Here is a 20,545-nt window from a genome sequence, read left to right as displayed (position 1 = left end):
TTATTGACATCTCATGTGCTTAACTATTTGATTCTTGAAAATTGTATTATGGACTTTCATAAATTGAAACTGTAAGTGCAAAAACATACAACACAGTTGTTTAATTTGAATAAGACGAAATAAGACTACAGGTTCTTTTATAAATATTTTATTTTTAGTTTCCTTTGACCAAATTTCATTCCAAAACCAAATGAACCAGCTTCAACACCACAATAAATGTGGTTACTTCAGTTTCACATCATCAGGGTGATAGAAATCTTTGACTAGCCTATAAACATAGGAAACAGATTGGGCACCTCTGAAAAATAAAGGAATATAAAATATAATGTGATTACAATTAAAATCCAGATTTATGAAATTTGTAAGTCAGAATAATAATTAAGATTAATAATTACTATCTTCACCATAAAAAATTAAGAAATTGGAAGAGAAAATAATGCCTTCTATACACCATTTTGAATTTTGACAATTATTCAGTATGAAATAATTTATAATATTTGCTATCCAGTTAATAAATGTACAATTAATTTAAACAAATGTATAGAAAGGAAATTTTATGGCAAATATAACAACATCAACTTTTTAAAAAATTATATTTTGGTGAAGTTTAACACTAATAAGGAGATATGAAAAGAATATTATCTGATTTTTGTCTAACAGAGTTAAATTTTAAAATTAGTGATGGGATAATTCCAAATGAAAAGATGACTTACATGTTACTAACAATCATATACACCAGGTGAGGGGGTACATAATCAAATATTGGATTTATAACTTCAACCTTGGATAACAAGTCAGCATCATCATAATCTAGCATCTCACATGGACTGGCAAATTTATTAAACGAGGCCTGAAAAATTAAAGTAAAAACTATGAGGACACTATTCTAAACCAAAGTATTCTTCTTCATGAAAAATTGTGTACCTAAGATCAAGTTATAGTATCTTAAACACAACAGATGATCCGCAATTTGTTTATCTAATATGATAATCCCCGAAACCATTATTTCATATTTTCACTAACATCAACAAAATCAGAGAATGAGAACTTATCAGCTATTTTAACTTTTTGTGCATCAGTAATTACTTCCATTAATTTTGCCCAAAAGTTGAAAATAAAGGGCAAGAAATCTGTGTTATAAATAGAACAGGTAACTCACATGTTCAGGTGTGCTGTGAAACAGTGGAGACAATTTATACAAACTGGAACAAACAATCACCTGGACAAAATTTGATGTTAAAAAAAATGTTACAGGAGTAAAATAACACTTTTTATTATAAAATACAAATTTGTAACCTAATTTATAGATTAAAGACTAATTATTCAACAAACTAAAATCAACAGAAAACAAATAAACAGACACTAATTTGGCCACATATTAAGGCCAGAGCAAACAGTATAAAAAGATGAAATTCTTACAGGTATGCCATGTTCTTTAGCCAACACTGCCATGATGTTAGCACCTGTAACAGCCTTTAATCTGAAAAAAAATAATTATTCTTACCAAATTTCAAGTAATTACTTGTCATACAACTGATCTATCCTGCTACAAAACAAATTTAAAAAACTTTTGAAACTAAATACCCTCCGTTTGCCATAAAAGAGTGAGTTCCTATGAGGACTTTGTTTACTTTAGGCATAATAAATCCAATCTGACACTCAGTGATAAGTGTTGTGTTTATTTTTGATTCAGCCAGGTTTTTTGCCATTTCATGACCCTTAAGAAAAAAAGTGTATCTGTATTAAGTACAAAACAAAAATATAAGAATTGCTAAACAACAATCAGAGAGACAAAGATTTACATTTAAAGAACTGTTACCTGATAAAATGGAGCACATTCAGAAACAAAAACTTCAAATTTAATTCCTTTGCTGGCAGCATTCTTTAAATTAAAAAATAAATGTTTTTATTAATATCCTGGATAAATTAAAAACAATGTTGTGATTAATAATAAATAATAAAATACTTTATTTATAACATGTTTATATTTTTTAATCTACCAACATGTTAATTGATTTTATTACCAACCTTTAAAAAGGCTTCTACTGTCCTTGATCTCCCAATGGTAAGAATTTTATCATTTTTATTTATATAGTTTGGGGCTTGCACTGCTATATTTTCAACACTAAAAATAAGAAGTAAAGTTATTTTACACTTTTGAAGCTAAAGAGTAAGAATATATCTATTTGAAAAAAATTTAAATAATCCTTTGGTACCATCACAATATTTTCCCCTTTTTATATGTTAGAGTGAATTTTACTTCCTTGTTTAATTAAACTTAATAAGAGTAAATAATTGATCTGACGTACCATCCTTCAATCTCAGATTTTAGTTCAGTCACAGCTTCGATAATACAGGCCTAAAAAAGTGGTGTTGAAATTTTTAAAAGTTGGGGAAAAAAACAGCAATTGTAACATAAAGCTCAAAGATTGTGCTTTGTTACTATTAAATATGACAGTTGTTTGAATCCACTGAATAATCATCTTTAAAGAAACCTTAGAGAAGTTAAGTTAGGTTTAGAAAAAAAAAAGCATTCCAATAAAAAATTATCTATTTCTTCTACATATCAACAGTTTTAAATTAAAAAAAAATATTAATATAAATGAAGATCAACTTCAAATAAAAGAATATACTTTTTACCTTAAGATCTGCTATTTTACATACATTCTAGAAGTAAAAAAGAGATTTTTGTCAATAACATAAAAATTAATGATAATTGTTTATTAGTTTTAAAAGTTTTAAGTCGAATATTGCAATTTATCACCTTTGCTTCTGAAGGTTTTTGATTTTCTGCATTTTCTTGATCTCTGTGAAATAAAAACAAGAGTGCAGATACAAAATAATCAGCAGTAAAACAAAATACAAATTTTAAAATGTAACATAAAATGAAATTTTAAAATTGTTTTTTAAAATGTTATTTACAATGTATCATTTATAAATTGCAGTTTAAAAAAAATACATACTTGCATTCTTCTCTGATAATCTTGAGAACTCTGTAGATTATGTTTCCTATAATATTTTCTGAAGGATCTCCCGCCTGAATTTGTTTCCCTTCATTTGCAACATGCTTTATCAACTCACTATTTTAAAAATGGTAATAACTTATTATATGTACATTATAAAAAAATGATTTCATTTCAAACATCACTATCAATGCTATTATGATTATGGTTAGATTAAAAATATGAATTGAATTTCAAAAGTAAATGCAATCTTGATCAAATGAGCATACCTGACTTGCAAAAACTCTGCCTGAGCTATAACTTGAGTCAACAAGTCAATTGTTTTGATTGCTACATCACATGACCCCTGCGTACTCCTGGAGGTTGCAATTACATGGGTTATAAAATTTAATTGGGGAAAAAACATGTTATTTCTTGTGTGTGCATACATAACTCAACTGCTATACTAGCATAAATACAAAGATCATATTTATTGAAGCTAAATTTAATTTATATTTAATTATTAGGCTCATTAACTAATTGGACACTCAACCAATTGAACAGATTAACAAGAGTACCTGCACTCCATGTATCTATGGCCCATAAATTATTGACCAGCTTGCCAGATTTGTCCATGAAATGAGTTAACTACCTCAGACTCTGAATCGGCCAGGCATGTTACTTTTTATTTAATTAATTTTGTATTTTAAAAAAGTTTCATCTTTTAATTTTTAATGGATATAGATCTATTTACTAAAAGGTTAGATCTACTTTGCAATCGTATAAGTTAGATTAGGAAAACAAATTTAATTCAAAATGTCTTGTATTTTGATGAGACAAGTTGTTCATTACACTATTTAATTTTTTATTTTTACTATGAAATGAAAAGTCAGAAAAAAAAAATTGACTTCAGTTGAGTCTAAATTTAATTTAATTAATGTTAGAGTGTTAGAGACTAGCTAGCTAAAGTATGCATAGATATAGAAGCTAGATCAGTGGTTCTTAACTTTTTTAGAAGAACCAAACCCCACCAACTTCATATTCACATTAACTGAAACCTAAATTGTAAAAATAAACTATCTTTTTCAAATTGAACCGCAAATCAACATCACTGTGTTCAAAGAACAAAATTAAAATACTATTTTTCTCACAAAAACATAATATGAGAGTCCATATTGTACATATTCGCCTGATCACTTTTTTTTTAGCTCAACATGATAGTCACAAGTTTACTACTGAGTCAGGAAATAGAAATTAAAAGTATGGTCATCACAACATGTAGGCCTATACAAAATTAATGCATGTATGTATCTGTGACGTTGAAACGATTTGTGAAGTGTGTCAAGTGTCAAGATGTATGTGTGTCATGATGTTACAGGTCCACAATACTGATACATGTGTTATCTTGCTCTGGCTCATTTTATAACTATGCCGCACTGTCACATTTAAACTGTTACCACTTAGTAACTCTTCATTATCAGCCATTAGTATTAGTTCTATTGTCTGCACTGACAAAGTTCGGACACAAATCATTATGTCATATGAGTTGGGTGTGTGTCTTGACCTCTGCCGAACGCCTGAGAAAATCAGTGACTGAGCCTGAGAGACTGATTCACCATCGAAATTATCAAATTAGTTCAGTTATCAATATCAGGTTTCTGTTTTGCTGGACACTGCCTGTTGTCAGTGATCAGATCAGCCTGGTGCTCGATAGAACCCAGGAGGTTAAGAAACACTGATCTAGAACAGATGTACATTCATACTATTTTACTAGGCCTATAATATCTTGAGCAATAGGAAATATTCACCTACCCCTTTTTTAATTCATCGACAAAAAGTGTAATTTTTTCTTTTAAATCGTTCCCTTTATCACCATCTCCTCCAGGCATTTTTAAGAGTTGTTTTTGTTAAGTGTAATGATGTAATAATACATTCTAGATCTAGTAGTTTAAAAACGTAAATTTGCGTTTCGTTGGAAATGAGCGTTTACAATAATGCATAAAGATGCTGAAGGTAATTTCCAATTGGTTGTAGCTTTGATGTAATTTGTTTTTGTACTGCTGTTTGGAATCGCAGTATGCCCATTTTCAAGTAAAGCTATTTATTAATATTATTGCCAGCATGATCCCCATGCAGTTTAAAATTCGTATGTTCATAAAATTTCTGCTTTTTATAATGGTTGGATAAATAAGCCAAGATGACATATTATATCAATGAAATTAGTTACATCAAGTTTTATCATTGATTTTTGTCTATAGTGTAGAACGACTCAACGAGTGAGCTGACTAGGCCAGGGGTCGGCAACCTTTTCAAGCGGAAGAGCCAAAAGTTACAATTTTCAAAATTTCTCTGGTTTTAAAGAGCCACTAACATTTTTTTAATTTCAAATATTTTATTTTTTATTAAGATTATTAGTATTTGTGCAAGGAGCTGGAGAGCCGCATCTTGATATCAAAAGAGCCGCATGCGGCTCGCGAGCCGCAGGTTGCCGACCCCTGGACTAGGCCTTTAAGGGCTTAGGCTTAGGTTAGCCTGTCGCCCTTTCTGGGACATATGCCGTCTACAAAATGTTGGTGTCACCCTCTCCAATACTATTTTATTATAAGGGTATAGTAGAAAACACCGCAAAGTTCATGGATGGTTTGGCAGTGTTTCTTCCAGACTTTTTTCTCGGTGGGGGGGGGGGGGCACTTGAAATTTTCGAGGGGTGGGGGCGGATACTGTTAAACAGTGGCGTAGGCAGGGGGGGGTTAGGGGGGGTCATAACCCCCCCCCCCCCATAGACCCCTCGGTATATATAAAAAGTATGAGGGGGGGGGGTGCAAATCGAAAGTTTGAGGGGGGGGTGCAAATCGAAAGTTTGAGGGGGGGGGGTGCAAATCGAAAGTTTGAGGGGGGGTGCAAATCGAAAGTTTGAGGGCGGGGGTGCAAATCGAAAGTTTGTCCCCGGGTAAAATTGGAACCCCCCCTTGAGACGATCCTGGCTACGCCACTGCTGTTAAAAGTATATATTTTCTTTATAAATTATATGAATTTCATTTCGTTCGGGGGCGGTAGAAGAGATGCCTGGAAGAAACTCTGTGGTTTGGGTTTTATTCTTTTAATGATGATTTTAAACTAAATAGTACATGGTGTGTTGCTTGAAATACTTTACATTACTTTACATTACCAAAAATCGACGTGTTAGTGTGTTCTTCAACTCTATATTAGGCGATATGTTATGCTTAATGCCTCCAACGCTCACCTGGAATAGAGGAGGGGGGGGGGGGGGCGAGATCGTTTTTACAGTTGTATCAATGTGCATATAAATTAATGATCAGTGCACGAGTGACAGATGTATTTGCACTTTGCAGTCAGCTTGGAAATATACCTTTATTAGAGCCCTTTTATAAAGAACTAGCGTGCCCGTCAGGATTGTCCGGGTCAAATTGTACCCTGCCGGGGCGCGGTCAGACACGCCTGATTCAGTTTAGTGAACGACTATAATACTACTTTTATCCATATTCTATCACACTCTTTAAAACGGACGTATGCGTCATAGCGCAACATGTCGGGCGACGGTGAACGCGTTTAATCCAATTTAGTGAACGACTAAATGTCCCATCTTATTCATAGTCTATCAGCGCCCGAGACGCTGAGTTACATCCTGTCGGGGTGCCGATCGTGCGAAATTGAAGTTTGCTTTTCGCAGTAACCTCCTCATGAGTAGTCTCAACAACTTCCCAAGAGTTTCATACGCGATCAGATGAAAGGTGTAGCAACGCATAAAAGACAAATAAAATCTGACGAAATATATTAGGAGGGTTTTATTAATGCTTTACCAATCCTATATTCTTAGATAAAACGAGTGACCTTGTTTTCTAAAACTGAGTTATTTAAATGTAAATATTGCCTGCGCTTTGATCATATTTATCGGGACCCGGGGCGCCAAATCGCACCTACCGGGGCGCCGGCGGACACGTCTGATTATGTTTAGTGAACGACTATAACGTTCCGTGTTAACCATAGCCTATTTCACTGTTTAAAACGAACGTAGGCAGTAGCGTAGCGAGGGGGGGGGGGAACATATGTCCCCGGGCACCGACCTTAGGGGGCGCCAAAATGGGTTGGAAAAATAAATTGAAAGGTCGAGGGGGTGCAAATCGAAAGTTTGAGGGGGGGGGTGCAAATCAAAATCTTGAGGGGGTGCAAATCGAAAAGATTGTCCCCGGGCGCCGGGAAGGTTCGCTACGCCTCTGAACGTAGGCGCCATAGCGCTCACGGGAAAGACCGGGGCGCCAAATCGCATCCCAAATCGCCGGAGGCCGCCCTTGCGAAATTACATTTTCCCACTCAGAAACCTTCTCGGGAGTATACTCATCAACTCCCAAAAATTTTATAGCACTCGGATAAACGACGTCGAACCGCATCCGACTGTCATTTTATAATTATCCGTATATAGAGAAGAATCGTACCCTCCCAGGTCGCCGCCCTTGTGAAATTAAAAAATACTTTTTTTTTTTTTACAGAAACTTCACCTGGAGTGTTCTAATGTTCTAATCAACTCCCCAAAGTATGGCCCCTCAATGCATTACTCGTCAGGAGACTAATAATTATTTCGACAAAAAATATTTTCTTATGGGACCCTTGCACTGTTCTAGTCACCATTGGAACGCATATAAATAAGTTACAAACACAAGGCTTTTACTTATTAAGAGCTATGGTATGGTAATTCTGTATTTCGATATAGCCAGATCTAATTTAGGTATCATAATTTATTTTTTGTGATTTTTACTTTCTCTTATATACAAAGTATAGAGAAAGTCTTGTAATCGTGCAAAAAAAAAAAAAAAAAAAAAAACCCTTGACACCTCCCTGAGTCGGTAAAACATATTTTTGCAATCTTGTCCGTATGTCTGTGGGTGGGTGTGTGTGTCTCTGTGTGTGTAAACACGATAACTTGAGTACAGTTACAGCTAGGTTGATGAAATTTCATATATAAGGATTTTATTAAAAATCGTAGATTCGTATAAACTTTTGAGCGATTTTCGATAACCGGAAGTGGTACTTTTTCTACTTTGAATTTTTCAAAAGCCTATAACTAGAGTACTATTTCAGATAGATAAATGAAATTTCACATGTAAGTAAAAGATCTATATCTCTACCTTCTGTCAAATTTTTAGTAATTTCCGTTGACCGGAAGTACTAATTTACACTATTTCCGATTTCTCAAAAAACGCATGTAAATTTATAAAGTACTAATAATATCCCGCCTTATTATGTACATTGCATTTGGCGTTCACATGGTGTGCAATTAAAATGGATAAAAAAAATCATGTCTAGTATATCCCGAGTTCCCATCCTCTGTTGTTTTATATAAGAATATTCGAGAAAGTTTAGGGGCGATCACTCCCGGTTTATTTTTAATAATAATCATTAAAAAAGTTAAAAAAAACCCACGTTTTCTGATTGAACTAAAAAGTAGAAAATAAACGCTATACATCACAATAATGCAAGCGATCACTCTACTATAAGCGATGAAAAACGTGGGGCTAGAACACATAGATTTGAACCCGTGTCGAGTGGGATAGCAATCGTGTGCCCAACCACTCGACCATATCGTCTCCCCCAAACTGGCCTACCTCCTGTAAGTTTAAACTCGGTTCAAACTAAATTATCTGCCCCTAAGCCTGTGGCGACGTGGGATCGTTCGCTTCACTGCGCGCGAGGTTCGCGTCGCTCGTTTTTTTTTCTAATGGCTCGCAGAGGAGAATTATATATATAGATTATATAGCGGTCTAAAATGCTCAATAAAATGTTTCCATTGATCAATTTAGTAATAAAAACAATTGAATATTCAATGGTCATCCAAAAGAAAGCTTCCCTGAAAATTTCAGCGCGCTAGCTAACTGGGAAGTGCCAGAAATTTCCATCGCAAGATTGGATTGGAAAAACAGACAAACAGAGAAAGCAAGTTAAAGAAAACGTGGGAAAAAGAAGCATTTTCCCACGTTTTCTTTAACTTGCTTTCTCTGTGTCTTTCTGTGTTTGTTTGTCTTTCCAATCAAATCTTGCGATCGAAATTTCTGGCACTTCCCAGTTAGCTAGCGCGCTGAAATTTTCAGGGAAGCTTTCTTTTGGATGACCATTGAATATTCAATTGTTATTATTACTAAATTGATCAATGGAAACATTTTATTGAGCATTTTAGACCGCTATATAATCTATATATATAATTATCCTCTGCGAGCCATTAGAAAAAAAACGAGCGACGCGTACCTCGCGCGCAGTGAAGCGAACGATCCCAAATCGCCACAGGCTTAGGGGCAGATAATTAGTTTGAACCGAGTTTAAAGTTACAGGAGGTAGGCCAGTTTGGGGGAGACGATATGGTCGAGTGGTTGGGCACACGATTGCTATCCCACTCGACACGGGTTCAAATCTATGTGTTAACACAACGTGTTTTTTACGAGTTGTCTTTTTACGAGTTGTCTTTTTACGAGTTGTCTTTTTACGAGTTGTCTTTTTACGAGTTGTCTTTTTACGAGTTGTCTTTTTACGAGTTGTCTTCGTTTACCCAAAAAAAGTGAAAAGATAAAATCGATAGCAAGATTTTAATGCAAACAAACAAAGACTAAAAAGTAAAAAATAATAATCATTAAAAAAGTTTAAAAAAACCCACGTTTTCTGATTGAACTAAAAAGTAGAAAATAAACGCTATACATCACAATAATGCAAGCGATCACTCTACTATAAGCGATCAAAAACGTGGGGCGCCGTGATTTTCTTACAGTTTCTAATACTGTTGACTCTCTACAAGCTCCCTAATAAAAGTCAATAGTATTATCTAATCAATAGTAATATAACTTTTACTTCGGCGCCCCACGTTTTTCATCGCTTATAGTAGAGTGATCGCTTGCATTATTGTGATGTATAGCGTTTATTTTCTACTTTTTAGTTCAATCAGAAAACGTGGGTTTTTTAAAACTTTTTTAATGATTATTATTTGACAAATTGTGAACCCCTGCACTCTTCTGATTAAACGTGCGTTTCAAACGTACATGTTATAGGCATACACAGTTACTCAAAATAAAATCAAAGAAGCGTTGTTCCCTACATACTTATCAAGTATGCTCTTTCTTTAGAAAATGTTTGGTGATTTTTTATTATTATTTTTAATGTACACAATTTGTTCTTTTTACTTCCCATTTTAATTTTATCAAAATGTGAGAACAGCCAAGGGGTCATCCATAAATGACGTCACGCTTTTTTGGCCGATTTTTACCTCCCCCCCCCCTCCCCCACAAGTCGTCACAAAAAGCCAGACCCCCCCCCCCCCCTAAAATTACGTCACACCTCAGCCTACAACCCCCCCCCCTCAAAACTGATGTTGAATTTTTTTCCAAAATCTTGTCAGAACTCTGCTAACATAGAGTATTTTGATTAATTCCTATTACAATTTATTAAAGCCTTGTTCTAAAACGCGAAATAACGGCACTAAAACTCGTTTTTTAACTCTGCTTTTTTTATAATGCAAAAAAGTGACGACACAAGATTACGGACCCCCTCCCCTCTACGAGTGTGACATCATTTATGGACGACCCCCAATATCAACGATGAACTTATTTTTGAAGTTTGAGAAAAATTACGTCTGTTCTCTGCTATCTTTGTGTTAGTTCAAATGATTATCGGTTATGTCATATACTTTTACAGATATAACCTCCCAAACATGGCACTCTGTAGGATCTCATTAAAAAAAAACCCCACCAAAATTTTAAAACCTCATAACTTTTTTACTATTTGAGATATATGAACCAATTTGGTATCTTAGAATACTGAAATCTTAATATAGCAGCTTTCAAAAAAAAGCGCTGTGACCGTTTTTAAAAAATCATTATGATATACCTGTTAGAAGTTGTTTCCTGAGTCAGACACACTTTTATATATGTGTATATATAGATCTATATCCTCTCACTCAGATTCAGTAGACACAAAAGTTATACTATTTAGTTTTATTAATTAACAATTAGTAAAACCATAAACTTGAGCATGAAAGATTGAAATGACTGCACACCCAAAAGTCAAACAGTCTACACACCAGTCATATGTCCTCCCAAGCAGGCTATTTGTTAAATCATAATGCTACTAAATAATATATACCATAAAAGTATAACAAGAAAATTGTAAAATTAAAAACATTTTAATGAAACCAATGATGAAGAATAAAATGACAGGATGGGAATACAGTTAGATGGGTTTAATTTTAAAGTGGAGTCCAATTAGCGAAAACACCAAGCACTTCAAATCTTGCACCAGATAGTAAAATGTTCTCAAACCATCAGGATCTCTGCAAGAAAAAAACATGAGAAATCAATAAAAAAATTCAAACAAATAACAAATAAAGCTGCAAGTGATACAGAGAAATAAACATTGATTTTATGGGAGACTCATGAGGTTTTTTTCTTAATGCCTGTGTATTCATCAGGGATGTGACCAGACCAGGAAAAAAAATTAGGAAATTTTTTTTTGGATAATAACTCAATATGCTTTATCTACTTTTTATCGCGGTTAAGCAGCTTCATACTGTTACTGTACTAATAAATTGTTTTATGAAGTTAATATTCTAAATACAAGAAGTTAATGTTACTCTAAAATAACATTGAAAGTCTTGTCTAATTGCAATTTAATGTTTACCTTATAAACAACTTTTTAAAAATTACAATGTAACAAAAGTAGCTATTAAGTTTTATTTTACCATTAAGCTAATTTAAACTGACGGCCTACTAATCTGGTGTAGATTCTAATTTCTAGATGTACTCCTGTTTTCAATTTTAAATAGGGGGCCTAATACACTATATTCAATATTCTTTTAAAGATTGGATTGGTAAAAATATTTGTCTTCAACTGTAAAGAGCCTAGATTAAGATTAGTTACAATTTGAAAGTTTTATGTTCATGTGATGGAAAAATGAAATGGACCAGGTTAGCTAAGATTAGAAATGGTCTGATGTGTGAACCAAAGTTAATCATTTTGATAGCCAAGCCACATCGATATTTTTGTTTTTTTGGAATAGCTGTAAATTGTTAGGGGTCATCCACGTTTTTTGACAATATTTACCTCCCCTCTGTCCTACAAAATCCAGACCCCCCCCCCCCTATAATGAATTGAATTGAATTTGAATATTTTTTTTTTAAACATCGATTTTTTTCTAAAATATTGACTGAGGTCGACCAACATAGGGTATCTTATTCAATTTCTATGTTTTACAACAGTTTTCTAAAACTCGTAATAGCGGCTAAAATGCAGTTGTTTCTAACATTACTTTTTTGAATGCAGAAATATGACGTTACACTATCTTACGAGTGTGACGTTATTTATGGAAGACCCCTTATTAAAAATTTAAAAACAGTCTGTACGTATTTTTTCTTCCACAAACAAGACACGGTCGTAGTCACGTTGAGTTTAGTATTTTTTTTTTTATCTGTAGGCCTACGAAGCATACGTATTGCAGGAACAGCTATTTGAAATTGACTGTGACGTCATTTTTTCCCCCACAAGCAGTACCGAACACGTACTTGGGGTCAAGGTGAGGTCACAAGAGACACCGTTAGTACGAGGTGGGGCGGGTTAGTCTAGTCCTCATAGTCAATTTTAGCAAGGATTTCCATATTAATTTGAGATCGCGAAATAAAATAGAATCAGAGAGAAACTGTAGATTTAGGTGGGTTAAAATACCGATAGATAAATTAGGCTATATCGATAGATAGATTACCAAGCTCAAGAGATGTAAGTTTTATTTGAATAACTGCATTATTTTAGATTACATTTTCCCGTGTTTTTGATAAATAGTTAACTAAAAACATCAGCGGAAAATTTGGAATAAAAAATTGTGCTTTGAAAAATTTGTAAGTCTGCCGAAATTCCGAATCTTAATCTACATTTAATCTTGATCTAGCACCGTCATACCTAGCGCAATCGACCAATCGAAAAGAAATGCGCATATTCGAGTGTCCGTTTGACCTAAGTACAGTAGTTGTCGATTTAAATTTAAATACGAATAAGTGGAATGAGCTTGTCGGCCCTTTCCGTAGAAGACATTTCCGTTTTTTTTCCTAATTTTTAAAACTTCGTAAAAAATCGACAAAAATTGAAAGTCCGCGGAAAAATTCGGCGAAAATTAAATCAGCGGAGGAAAAACGCAACTGAAACGGAAAAATCGGATTTCCGCTAAAATTCGGAAAAGTCACATCCCTGATTCATTTTATTTCCCTATTTTATGTTAGCAAAGTATCAACAAACATTTTAAAACTTTACTTGTAGGTATTTAAAAAAAAAAATAAAGATTTAGGAGATGAAGCCATGATTAAGTTTCATCATATTTAGCAATTATACAGAAAATAATAATAATAGAAAGAGTTGTAGCTATTTACAGTTTGCTTTGCTTTGTAATATTCTACTGGATGACAAAAGGATTTAATTTATACATTGTTTAGAAAATAAATCAACTCCTAGAGGGAAAAAAAAGATTTAAAAAAAAAACCCTAAAAAAAAAAAAAAAAAATTCCTCTAGGTCATACAATAGATTAGTGTATTTGAAATGATCATAGGAAATTTCCATTCAGTCGACCTTCCCTTACAGAGAATCATCCGTGTAGCTTTAAATGTAAAAAAAATCATAAAACAATTTCGAAATGGAATTTTAGAAATGTAAACATGGTTATTTACACAAATATATTTAAAAAATACAATGGCAATGCTGTCAGAAAAATAATCAGACATTAAATTTCAAACATATACCTACAAGTACAAAAAAAAAAAGAAATGAGGTGAAATTGTATATTTACAACAAAAAAAATTAATCGAGTTATTCCTCAATTATGAATTTATAAAAAAAACAATCAAAGATTAATAAAAATGATTAATATTTTAAAATGTTAATACATAAGAAAACGATAAAGTAACCTAACCTTATCGTGAGCAACCCCAGCTAAATAAAGATTTCTCTCAGCGACAGCTAATCCCCCCTCCCTACTAGCATTATTTTAAGTCCTCTTTGCCTTCCTACACTTTATCTCAGTTATTTCCTGCTTCTCAGTTTTACGAACTCAAAAGCTGATCTCTTTTAACAATCTGAGTTTCCATTCCTCTAGTTACACTGCAGCATATCTCCTTGGCAAATTCTAACACCCCTCTAGACTCCTGTTAAAATGAGCCACTGCAAGGGCTGTGGTTATAGCTACTCTTTTGCTGTCTACAAATATATGCTGAGGGCAATGTGACCACATAACTGAGTGGAAGCTCTCCTTTGCATTCAGGCCACGCCCAACAGACACATTAGAGACATTAGTTTGTCAGTTAGCAGCTCATAAACTGGCTTCACATACTGAGCAACTACTGCATCTAAAAATGTTTTAATTTGTTCCTGACTGGAAAAAACCCCTCCTTGTGCCACTGCCTTTTGGTAGAAAAGTCTTCTCCTTCAGGACACAGATCATGTGTTGGCTTGGTGTCAGATGATATAGAATGGTAATATGATGCCATATTTTATTTTGAAGCTCCTGGACATTGATGATGACAGCCTTCTAAAAAAATTTCGTTTGGTTGTTTCTGGAGCTCTGCCAAAAGTTTTCGAGTCACCACCTCTGATTTGCTTTGTACAGCTCAGGGCACTGTCCAAAGTACTTTGGAAGCAACTACCTCCATTACAGCTGCTGACTAAGTATGGTTAGTGCAGCAGTCTGGCTTTGCTCCTACAGCCATTTAGCATAGCCTGATGATTTTTTCATGTCTTGGCCAGTCTGAAAATGAACATTTAGTACAATATAATTCCCATATTCAGTAAAATGAAAATTATATGACCATTATAAGATCCTTTTACAAAATAAGTAATTCTCACCAAACTAACCTGACAGTAGCTGGATAGTATGTGGTAATCAATTACCAGTCCTGCCTTGTGCTCTATGACAGCACCAATTCTTAGTTTCCTTATGTGGCATCGTTTCAGCCAAGGCACATAAAAACCAACAGCCACAGTCAACCTCTGTAACTTTTTAAATTGCCTTTTCTTTTTGAAGAGAGGAAAATTCCTTTGAGGCATTAAAAATGGCATTTATATGCTCCATAATGTATTGTGTGGCTCATGTTGGATAATCCCGTTACATCACACAATTTATCAGCACATAAGCCAAGACCAGCATTTAGCATCCCTGCTACAAACAGTTGGTTGACATCACAGGTAAAGTAATTTATTTTAGCAAATGACATTGTTTTTGATACCTCCTTGTTGCATGTGCTACAATGAATACGGCAGCAGAGTACCAAGCCTTTTGACTTGCTGCTATCTACCCTGAGCTGTAAAGGTTCAGTGAACAGATGTTGCATGAAACAAAAGTCAATAAAATATCTGGTCAGACTCGATGTAAGCAGTGCAGGGGAAGTTTGTTCAGCATCACAGTAATCAAGTTTTTGCTTGAAGGCAGAATCATTTGGCTGGGTTGGGTGGAGCTGGGCTTCACTGTTGTTATGACTTTACTATCTGAAGCAGCAGCAGAAGTTGCTTTCCACATAGCTAGGCACAGCTGAAGTTGCAGCTTTCAAGAAGATTTAGTTATAGTTTTTTTTTAGATCTATTATATTATTATTATATTCTATTATTATTTTATGAAATATAGATCTAGACTAATCAAGATATTCTAAGTAGTGTAGTAGTACTCTAATGGTACCATAATCTTAATCTAGTTCAAGGCCATGTTTTAAATTCTATTTTACCTAGTAAAAGTAACCTAATTCTAATATTTATGAAAACCATTCTAACATTCTATTAGTCAGTAAAATTTTAGCTAAAATACACTGAAACTTGTATAAATCAATACTTGCCAATAGAAAATGCTAGTTTTGTTAAAAATGGCTGCCAATAATTGGTTATTCTGGAAACTGAGAGATGGAACTGAAACTTCTTGGACCAATGTGCTTTTAACAGTGGCTCTTCAAACTCAACTTTTTTTAAACAATAGCCTATAGAAATGTGTATATTTGAAATTTTCTAAGCCCTTGTGTCTATTGCTATTTTTTTTAGATGAAAACAGGTCATGATTCTAAATAAAGCAGCCCTTCGAGAGCTTTCCATTGATAATTTGATATATGACGTGCGAGGGGTATCAATACAAAGTATGTTTATGAGTTGTCAAAGTAGGCTAAATAGTACATTTTCGGCTTAATTTATCAAGAGTTATGATTTTAAAAACGCTTTTAAAACTTATTTATATACAATATTAGACAAAATAAATGAAAGAAACATTCCTAAGATGTTGAAAAGTTAGATTGTCACAATCGAAAACTATATATTTTCAAGGTATTTTACATAAAATCTCATGTGTCCCCTTAAAAAGTCAGCATTACAAAAAAATTACAGGAAAAGTATCTAGGGAAAAATAAAACAAAAAAGACATTCCAAGAAACATAATAGTGTATTTTACAAACAAAATAATGTAAAATAAAGGATATTTTAAAACAAGTGTGACATTATCGACATTGGATATCAAGACTGAAATAACATTTTCTCAAAAATTGAAATTTTACTCAACACTTACTTGCTCTGATTGACATCCAGCAATGATCCTATCTTTGATGTTGTGAAAGAAATGTGTTCATCTCCTATTACAATTTCCAATTCCTTAAAACAAATATCATGACTTTGAGATACTATATTATAAATATAAACAAATGTTTAAACTGAGCTTTTGGGACAAATTAATTCAATAATTTTAATACACAAAGTATCACCTGTCTTCCTACTCTGTCTGGTGATGGCCAAGCACTGTCATCTTCTTGCATGATCTCAGAATCTTCAATAATACGCTTCAACTCTTCCATAACAGATTTATGTACAAAAGCCTACAATTGATGAAATGTTTTTTACAGTAATGACATTTACAAAGTGTGAAAAACAAATTAAATTTATGTAAAGATATATGTGAAAAGGCAATGCATAGTTTTACAAGTACTTAAGGGCTTTAACTACAATGTAGAATAACATACCTCTTTTCTGATCATGGTGTCATTTTTGTAGTTGGAGTTGTTAGCATACCTAAGCTTACCTGTTTCAGAAAATAGAAAAAATCATTTAGCAAAATATAGCCACAAGAACAATTTAGGAAATCTGTTAGAATTATAAAATGACATTAAGTTTAGGTTATACTCTAGGTTGTTTTGGGGCTTACATTTTTGTGTTTTCTATCTTAAAGGATATTCTTTGCAATAGAATTAACTTAAAATTGTCAAATAGGCTATTACTAGAGATCCTGTGCTTTTAATATTGGCTTTAATAAATTAAAATGCCACGACTATACGGAGTGCAGAGTGTTCAAAACCTTTTCAGCTATTTTGTTCAGTGGCTATCTAGTAGATCTAAATAAAATAATAAGTAAAGTTTAGTACTTGGGCTAATGTATTTAAAAAAAACAACAGAATTATAAAGTTGTAGAAAATGTGTGACAATTAGGACCTAGTAAAAAATGTCTACCAAAATAAAAAGACTAGAAAAATGATTGGTAATAAAATATGATTAGAAAATTTTTAGAAGCATGTTAAAACATGCAACTAAAATCTACCTATCCAAATTTTTAAATGTATTACAAAAGTTAGTGCCAAAAAATTACATTTTACAATACTTCTGGAATGGTTTGATCGATTGTACAACAATCCAATATCAATGAGATTACCCTGGCTAATTTGATTTAAAATTTAGTCACTAAATTCAAATTGCAATGAGACAGACTAGGATAGTAGAGATCTGGAAAAGTAAAATAAAAATAGAAATCCAGATTAAGTAAAATAATGCAGCTAAATCAAAATCCAAGTGTGAAAGAACAAACCTATACCCAGTCTGTTGAGAACAGCAGTATTGGGATTATTCCCAGTAGACTTTTCATACTAAATACAACTGAAAATAATGTCTGACTGGGGAGTGGGGTATAGATCATTAAGAAAGCTGTGTTCTTTGGCCAATAAGAAAAAGTATTATGGTTTAAGTGTAGTTTCTTTTCATATCTGCTCCATAGGCCTAGATGATCAATTATGCACTCTAAATCTACAGTTATAAACCAGGGCTTAGGCCCCTAATAATAGCAATTTTTTAATTCGAAGTAACTACTCCGAAGAAGATCCCCCCCCCCCCCCAACGCCATCTTGTTGGCAAAGACGCAATGACCTAAATAAGTGCGAAATAGGCACAAATTAAACACCATTAAACACAATGGACCCAATTTATTCTTTTACAGCTGCGCAATAGGAACAACTACTCTTTTTTCTTTATTTTTCTGACAAAACTTCTGTGGTGGAGCAGCTGCATAGGTGAAATTGTTTTTTCTTCCTGCAAATATGCTCGCAATCACGTCAGAAATGAGAAAAAAATTAAGGAAAATAGGCCTAACCCTTTAATAAATAGATCTCAAGTCATTTAATTCTAGATCTAGTCTAGATCTAGCTAGTGTAAAAAAAGTATGAAGGCTTTTGAATCGCTACTTGATAGTCGATAGGTTCGAACTCACAACATCCAGCATTCCAGCCACTCATTGTTCCACTTGACCACTCAGCATTGTGCCGTACATGCTTTTTAAACATTCAATGTATTAAAAACAGTTGCGACCAGGAAAAGTTAATAGCGGCTATTCCCAGTCTAATAAAATGAAAAAAGTCACAGGTGCACAAAATCGGACATCATACAAATGGAGTTTTTTTTAAAAAGAACTTTGATTTTGTCTAATTAGATAACTAATATTTAGGGTAAAATCACGATATAGCGTCGGTTATTATTCCGGAACTGTACAGCAGTAAAAAACAGTAAAACCATGGCGTAGTCTGTCGAGCCGTTCCGGAAACCACCGGAAATACCGTAAACCATCATTTATTTGCCGCCATATTATTTTTAATACATAATGTTTAAAAATGTGCAAGGATTGATTTTAGTTGCATTTTAAATACTGTTTTGCTAATTATTTTGTATTTCTAATTATATTAAGTGTATGTGCTAATTATTGCTGCTACTAAACATTATTCTAGTTATTCTTACTACTTTTAACTTTAGTTAATCTAATCGTCTTATTTACTAACAGAACTAGAGCTGGTTGTCGCAAATCTTCTGCAGGTTTTTTCTGTTTCTTAAAAAAAAAAACATTAATTACTACACTCGAGTTTATTAATAATGTTTAGATTTTCTATCTGTTATTAATTTTCTGTCAATTAAACTGTAAATTAAGTTAAAACATTAATTTAATGCACTTGACTTTATTTTTATTTCACCGGTCAAATAAACTATGGTTTACAGTAACGAATGTATTGAATGTTACCGAAACTCAACGAACATTACCCAATAATTTCCGACGCTATATCGTGATTTTACCATATTTAGCTACAGCAAAGCAATGATAAATTTAGTAAATTATTACCATCAGGTCGAAACTCAAATTCCAAAAATTCATGTCCAAATTTCCCTTTGTGGCCAACATAATAACGTAAGTAGAAGTCTGTGGATGACGCCATTTTGAAGAATACAAAAACTAGCTTTCATTTCGAATACATGTTTACGTATCAGAGAAAAAAAAGTTATGAAATTAGAAATTAATGATTTCGTAAAAATATGATAGTGTGGCATAAATATTGTAATAATTAGCAATTAGATCTAGATCTAGTATGTACAGTATCAAATAGTTCGAAAACAATGCAATCTAAATAAATAATATTAGGTCGTACTAATAACCATACTTATTAAGGGGAAATGCGTAGAAAAAAAATCTGTTGTCAACCTAGAGTGTTTTAAAATGAACAGTTTTCTAAAACGCGTAATAACGGCTAAAATTCTTTTTATAGCATTGCTTTTTTATAATGCAAAAGTGTGACGTTACACTATCTGAACACCCCCTTCTCTCCTCATCAAACACCGTCACAAAATAACGGACCCCCTCCCCCCTACGAGTGTGACGTCATTTATGGACTTAGTTACATGGTTGTCGCGCAATTGTATACGTACTGCACGACTACAATATCCCTTCATCTGCGAATTATTTCTAATCATTTACACATATAAGACTATATTTTTATTCTATAAGCTGTCTATTAAAATATAAAAAAGACAAAAAGAGGTTGTGGAAAGATGACGTTACACGATCTTTTATCAATGTTTACCCAACTTCATCGTCGCACTATACACTAAGGTTCTTTTTAAAGTAGTTAACGTATATATCACTATGATGGACACTGACTTACTTACTGAAGCTTTAGAACGCATTCGATTTTAACCTTCTCCCTCCCCACCGTTACACATCGTAATAAAACCTGCTTACTGTTGATCCCTTAGAATAATAACTTAGATATAGCTTAGGGTGATGTAGCGTAGGTGGATTCTAACTCCCTAATCACACCCTTACCTAGGCCACTGGTAGAAGCTGCTAGTGAAATGAAAAAAAAAGTCTTTTTATAGGGCGTATGTTTAATTACCATATAGATCTAGAAATCTTTACAATTTGTTACACAAATTTCAACTATAATTTAGGCCTATATTATTATTATACATAATATGGTTCCAAAAAGGTCAAATACTATTACGGTCATACGTTTTGGTATTGTTT

General features: G+C 33.3%; 2 protein-coding genes across 2 annotated transcripts; both read right to left on the bottom strand.

Moving 5' to 3' along the window:
- Nucleotides 1-134: 134 nt before the first annotated feature.
- On the bottom strand, nt 135-4,880 carry LOC131934738 (translation initiation factor eIF-2B subunit beta). Its single transcript, XM_059290846.1, has 13 exons — nt 4,755-4,880; nt 3,233-3,319; nt 2,964-3,080; nt 2,765-2,807; nt 2,641-2,667; nt 2,310-2,359; nt 2,029-2,125; nt 1,820-1,882; nt 1,585-1,718; nt 1,420-1,480; nt 1,160-1,219; nt 714-850; nt 135-298 (listed from the first exon to the last, which is right to left on the bottom strand). The coding sequence occupies exons 1-13, from the start codon at nt 4,829-4,831 to the stop codon at nt 223-225; spliced, it is 1,029 nt and encodes a 342-aa protein (XP_059146829.1). The 5' UTR covers nt 4,832-4,880; the 3' UTR covers nt 135-222.
- A 6,222-nt stretch (nt 4,881-11,102) lies between these two features.
- LOC131934778 (protein mago nashi homolog 2) lies at nt 11,103-19,496 on the bottom strand. Its single transcript, XM_059290903.1, has 5 exons — nt 19,367-19,496; nt 16,959-17,017; nt 16,704-16,814; nt 16,511-16,593; nt 11,103-11,268 (listed from the first exon to the last, which is right to left on the bottom strand). Exons 1-5 carry the CDS (start codon nt 19,458-19,460, stop codon nt 11,169-11,171), a joined length of 447 nt encoding a protein of 148 aa, XP_059146886.1. The 5' UTR covers nt 19,461-19,496; the 3' UTR covers nt 11,103-11,168.
- Between the last annotated feature and the right edge of the window lie 1,049 nt (nt 19,497-20,545).

This window comes from Physella acuta, unplaced genomic scaffold, assembly GCF_028476545.2.
Source record: "Physella acuta isolate Inbredline_101_S28 unplaced genomic scaffold, ASM2847654v3 ptg000117l, whole genome shotgun sequence".
Lineage (NCBI taxonomy): Eukaryota > Metazoa > Mollusca > Gastropoda > Physidae > Physella > Physella acuta.
Note: the sequence above shows the minus strand (reverse complement) of the source record. Positions and strands in the feature narration are given on the sequence as shown.